Source organism: Calonectris borealis, chromosome 5, assembly GCF_964195595.1.
Source record: "Calonectris borealis chromosome 5, bCalBor7.hap1.2, whole genome shotgun sequence".
Classification (NCBI taxonomy): Eukaryota; Metazoa; Chordata; class Aves; order Procellariiformes; family Procellariidae; genus Calonectris; species Calonectris borealis.
This window is the reverse complement of record NC_134316.1, coordinates 27,144,586-27,150,617: the sequence shown is the minus strand read 5'-3', so window position 1 is coordinate 27,150,617 and position 6,032 is coordinate 27,144,586. Positions and strand designations below refer to the sequence as shown.

The window sequence follows — 6,032 nt, the reverse complement described above, 5'->3', positions numbered from 1 at the left end:
GGACTCGCCCGCTCCGCACTCCCCTCCGGCGGGGCCCTCGCGGCCCGCAGCCAATCGCCGTCAGCAAGCCCGTCGCCCCCGCCCCCCGCCCCCCCCGCCCCCCGTGCCGTGCCGTGGATTGGCCGCGAGAGCTAAGCCGCCTACTGCCCGTCAGAGCCCGAATTGGCCGAGCACCGCCCCGCGGCGACGCCTCCTGGCGGTGGCGGGGAGAGCGACACGTGTGGTTCGGGGGGTGGTTTGTTTTTCCGCTCCCTTTCGGGCTCGGCCGCGAGGGCGGGGTCACGTGCCGGGGGGGGTGTCCCGCCAGCAGCGGCGACGCATCACGTGAGGCGGGCAAGATGGCGGCTCCCGCGGACGGTAAGGCGCGAGGGCTGGACGGCGCCGCTCCGCTCCCCGTCCCGCCGGCCGGGCCTGAGCGGTGCCGCACCCCCTCTCTGTTGCAGGCGCCGACCTGGAGGCCTCGCTGCTGAGCTTCGAGAAGCTGGACCGCGCCTCCCCGGACCTGTGGCCCGAGCAGCGTAAGTCCGGCGGGCCCGCCGCCGTCTGTCAGCTGGGGGCGGCCTCGCCCAGCCGCAGCGCGGCCCGGACCTGCCTCGGGCAGCTGCGCGGGCCGGGCTGGGCCCGCGAGGGCGAGGCAGGGCGGGGTTGGGGTAGGGGTGCTGCCGCCAGAGGCGCTCACCCTCCGCTGCCCTTCGTTTTCTCTTCCCAGTGCCCGGGGTTGCCGAGTTCGCCGCCTCGTTCAAAAGCGTGAGTGGGCGCTCCTTTGCCTTCGCGTTTCCCCCCTTCCCGCGTGGTGGTGGATCTGCTGTTTCCTCTTGTGGGCTTTACATCTTTGTTCTATAAAGCGTATCTCCATTATAACGTCAGTATAATTTTGGTTTTAATATCTCTTTTGTATTTTTTTTGTACCTTATGCAACTCACTGTGAATGAGAATTACACCTTGGAAGAAATAAAAGGTTTTAAACTCTAGGAAATCCAGCTTTTCATACTGACTTTGGCTTGTGGGTGGTAGTGTGCTGTTTTTAACTCTAAAAAGTCCAAGCTACAAAACAAGATTGAACATAAAAATATCTCTACAGAGCACCTGGAACTCTCGTATTTTTGCTGTCAGTGTAACTAGTTTACAATACGGGATCAGACTCCTCTGTATAATTCTAAAACTGTACTTGTCTGAATATGAACTTTTATTTTTTTCAAAACAGCCTATTACAAATTCTCCTCCTAAGTGGATGGCTGAATTAGAAAATGATGATATCGACATGTTAAAGGGTGAGTGTGGACTTTGTGGGTAGAAAGTAAGGTTGCCAAAGCAGATGGGAATTCAGTACTTACTTAAGAGGCTTAAAACACTTGTTCTTTACATGTTCTAGAGGTGGCCCTGTGGCCCTAGATCTCTAGCCCTCATCACATTTGCAAAATCTCCAGCTCAGGAATCTGTTATTCTTGTTAATAATACACATTTTTCGTTAATCCAGTTGTCTCCAAGAAAATATCCAGATGTCAGTGGCAGGCTGATTTTTCAAAACAAGCATACAAGAACTAGTTGAAGCAGTAATGTTACATATATTTCAGTTACCTCACTTGCCAATCTCTCACTGCATAAGTATAGTGGCTGTCTCTTGTATTTTGAGAAGTGGCATGAATTTTTTGGTGGGCCTCAGCTGATCAAACTTGGTGAGCAGCTTAGATTTGTTGATGGACTTGTTCAGAGATGCTCTGTGCATGTGTCTTCACTCATAGATCCAAGATCTCTAATCGAACGATAAGTCTGTATGAACAAGTTACAGAAGGGCTGGTTAGCGTGTCGGTTTGCTGCGTATTACAGCTATTGGTTTGCAATAAACATCCTTGAGCTTGCTCTGCCTCTCATGTGAACTCCAGATAAACTGTTCCAAAGTGAAAGTGGGACAAATTAACTTTGACTTGCTGCAAGAAATGTGCTTAAGCACACATTATTAATGTATAATAAGGCCATTCCCTTGCATACTCTTTTGTAGCTTGTTCACGTAGCAATGTGAACTTACAAGAACTTCCAAAATATGGGGCAAGTTGCTCACTGCAATGGTGGCAGATTACAGTATGAACCAGATCTGTGGCTGTCTTTTTCAGTAGAGAAAGCTGGTCTTTTCTCAGTATGTTAAAATCGGTGGCATCAGCTTGAATTTCGAACGTACTCTGTTCACTGGAAATAGATTGTGTCAGAAGTACGACTTGAAAGTGCTCTGTGAAGTGGTAAACTGTGACTAGAGGGCTATATATATAGTGTTAAAATTCGCACTTTTCTCTCTTTTTAGAGTTGGGGAGCCTCACTACAGCTAATCTGATGGAAAAAGTTCGTGGCCTGCAGAACCTGGCTTATCAGCTGGGACTGGATGAATGTAAGTGCTGTACGCAGATATGACTGACTGCATTGCAAGCCTTCCCACTAAAGTGTGCGCTCATGGTACATTTGTAACTGGCAGATTGGCAAGTGCCTGACAGTCACAGTTAGTGACCTTCCAAAACAGGATGAGAGTGAGCTTACATCTCCATCTTACAGCCTACCTGCATGGGGGAAGCATCTTAGCAGAAATAACAAGAGGTCATATGTCAATCTGCTGTTGTCTAGTGGCATATAGACTTCTGTTCCTGACTTAACGTTGCCTTAGATAGATCAGGTCACTTTGCTTAATTTCCCACTCAGATACTAAAGCTATTTCTCAGAATATTTGTGGCAGTACCTCTGTCAAACTTCATGCACTGCCTCCACAGTGAAACTTCCACTTGTGTATAGAATTTTCCTATTACTTAGTGTTCATACTGTTTTCTGCTTCTGTAGATGTAGATGCAAAGCACCAAAAGTTTTAAAACTTACAGGTCTTTCACCTTCATTTCAGTGGACAACAAAAAGCAGTAATAGACCTTTAGAGTCTTCCTGACTGTAAACCTAGGATGTCCTAATGCTTTCTTATTAACAGATCATTAAGCCTATTTTAACACACTCCTGCAAGTTTATTTTACTTTCAGTGCTAAGGTCTGTTAAGACTGTGTAAAGCATTTAGTGGAGTAGAAGTTAAAGTATAACAATGTAAAACTGAGTCAAATACAAAAATTGGCTGATGATTGGCTTTCTCACTTAAGCTGTAGGCTTAAATGTCAGACAGCTTTGTCCTGCTAAATGAAGTTAAGTGGAGCCCGAGTTACATTAAAGCTGACAAGGTTGTTGTTTCCTTAGCAATATTTGTTGCATGCATTTCCATTTATTTTTACGGAGAACAAATAAATACGGAAAGAAGACAAAGTGAGCGAACAATGAAATATCTGAGGTCCAGCAGTTATAGCCTTTAGTCTATAGTAACTGAAATCTTGAATTTTCAAGCTTTATGAAAGCTCTCCATGTTTGTAACTTCTTGTCACTGAAGTCTATTTCTCTTTAGGCTATAATACATTGAATGCTTTGTATTATCATTTATCTTAGGAAAATTTTCACCGAAAATTAGATGTGGAGTTTGGACAGAGCTTCTCAGGACTGTTTTTCCTAATACTATCTTGAAGTTCTTTTCTCTTACAGACTTAGATAAGTGAGAGAACAAGAAGAAAAATGCAAAAGATCTGTTCATTAAAGTTAAGGGACTTGTGGTTTTGGTCCGGAGGTATTGGATTTGATTATATCTTTGTGTATTGAAATTTAATACTCGCCTTTTGACTTGACTGTTAATTGAAACTGGCTGTCAAAACCAGGAGTAGCACCGCTGCTGACCAGTCTCCTCTAGATGGCAGCATGAGGCTTCCCGTAGAAGTCTTGCTACTTTTTTATAAAACTGTTCCATTTCAGTCATGATTTGAAGTTGTCCTTCCCAAGATTGTTTTTTGTGACATATTTCCTGTTCTGAATGTGCACTGTCTTTTTTTACAGTATTTTCAAACGGTTTATCTGTATTGAGTGTGAGAAACAATTCTGTTTCATTGTGTTAACAACTTACTTTTCCTTCCAACTCTTCTCTTCTACATCCCATCTCAAAGCCTTTATATTTTCAAAGACTTCTGTTTTCATCCAAGTTATTGATAAAATGCTGTGCAGGGCCAGAGTGATTCCTGCAGCACTCCATGACAAATGTATCTATTGAGTGACTTTGTAGTTATGTTGTGAGGTTTGTTATTGAACCGGTTCACAGCATACTTCATGTTAATTTTGCATTAGAATTCATTAGGCAAAGTGAGATGTGGGACTGGGTACCTTTTGAAAAGTTCATTCATCAAGGTACTATTGCAACACTAAAATTGAAATCTGAGCAATTGATTTGACATTATGTAGTTTGATTAATAATTACTGAATTACATGCCTTGTTTCTTAAATTCGTATGAACCGTCTTACTATTTTGTCTATATAAGCGGGCTTTCTTGACAAATTTGGAACAAACGTGTTGAATGCTTTGTCCATCTTCGCTGCTTTCATCTCAGAACGGTTGAACACTGTTATCTGGATTCCACATTCTTATTGTATATAATTCCTGCTGTCCCTAACTTTTTGACCATGGATTTCTGAGTTCCTCTTTTGGTTGCTTGCTTCTCACAAATTTCTGTTCTTTGCAACTAACTTGCTCCCCTCTTTTTCACATCGGGTCACCTTTACTTTCTGTAACCCTGACTATTTTGTTGAATGCCCCATGGCTTCTCTGAATCAAATTAAATTGTTAACGTATAACTTAGTTTTCTTTCCAGCTTGTTTGACATCTGGTTTGATTTACAGTTGTCCTCCACTTTTAAAAGTAGCCAGTTTTACAGTCACTGTTATTTCACTGATCCGCACTTTTAAGTTGCGTATTCTTATGTGATTTAAGTGATTATATCTTAATTGGCGCAGAGTTCTGTGAAAGTTTTTCTTTGTCAGATGAAACTGAATAGACTTGCCCTGCTTGGATTTTAACGGTAAGTTCAAGAAACAGTTGACTAGAAACTTCAGAGATGGCTTTTACTGTTAGAGGTCTGAGGTACAGTGAATGTCATTCCGGCTGGAATAATGCTAACAGAGCTTCCTCCAGTATTTTATACGGGCACCTGAGAAGTCAGGCTTCTTGCCCTCTGTTATGATTTCTGTGTGGTATAGCATGTACCTGTTTAGACTGCAGTAGCTTTATCTGATAACACGTCAGTCTCTGAGCGTGTGGGATGATAATGTCAAAGGAGACCTTTGACAACTGAAATGGTTAATGTTATTTTTGATAATGCCGGTTCCCTCCTCCTTGTCTGAGCGTTCAGTTACTCCTTTCTGAATAAGGTAACTGTTGATCTGTCCAGCCATGTATCCAATTCTTCTAGCTTCAGTAGTACCCAATACAGTTAGTTTCCTACTCAGACAAGATAAGTTGCTTATTTTTGGTGTTGTTTTACCTTTGTAGTTTAAAAAGACTTCTGTTTGGCAGATATTTTGCAACTTTGTCATTTTTTTTTAAACCAAATTGATAAGTGAGCACCTTGCTTTTTTAAAAATATGTTTCTGGCTGCTGGCTGCATGGTCTTCTGTAGTTTTATTTCCCGTTTACTGAGATGCAGGCCATTAAACTGCCAATAAAAGATGGGCTGTCTTCCATAAATCAGAATTTCTTACTTGCACCATTTAATTTGCTGATGACTTTTGTTGAAGATCTTTCTTGTGGATCAGAAAAGATCTCCAAGGTGATCATGGGGAATCTCTTCTTCAGCTTTCCTCCTAGCATGCTAGTAGGTGGATTCTTGCTTAGTCATGTTTGTTCCTTGCAGGATATTCTTCCCTTCCTTAGCAAAGAATTCACCTAAAGGATAGCCTTCCTTGAAGAAAGCAGGATTTTTGTAGCATGAACCAATGATTTATTTTTTTATTTTTACTCTCCTCTTAAAGGATAGGCTATGCTTAGGTCTCTGGTTTGTGTATTTATTCTTTGCTACGAGGTGGTTCTGGAGTTCTCCAGCAGCTTCCAGGCTCAGGACCTGGTATCAATAATAATAAAATCTTTTAAAAATAAATTATTTCTCAACATCTTTTCTGAGGTATCAGCTTGTGTTTCCTTGCCT

The 6,032-nt window shown here is 42.7% G+C and overlaps 1 protein-coding gene across 15 annotated transcripts in view; it reads left to right on the top strand.

Moving 5' to 3' along the window:
• The first annotated feature begins 193 nt into the window (after positions 1 to 193).
• LIN52 (lin-52 DREAM MuvB core complex component) overlaps positions 194 to 6,032 on the top strand; it is a 57,713-nt gene continuing 51,874 nt past the window's right edge. For 10 of the 15 annotated variants that reach the window (XR_012673881.1, XR_012673879.1, XR_012673883.1 and 7 more), the window contains exons 1-5: positions 253 to 357; positions 444 to 518; positions 710 to 747; positions 1,205 to 1,271; positions 2,297 to 2,380. Coding sequence is in view for 10 of the 15 variants with exons in the window: in XM_075151601.1 (XP_075007702.1) it covers positions 339 to 357; positions 444 to 518; positions 710 to 747; positions 1,205 to 1,271; positions 2,297 to 2,380 (283 nt within the window). In the remaining 5 variants the exon portion in view is untranslated. Of the gene's footprint in view, positions 358 to 443; positions 519 to 709; positions 748 to 1,204; positions 1,272 to 2,296; positions 2,381 to 3,552; positions 3,635 to 6,032 lie in introns of those variants that run through there. The other 5 variants (XR_012673880.1, XM_075151599.1, XM_075151600.1 and 2 more) reach the window with 5 other exon arrangements.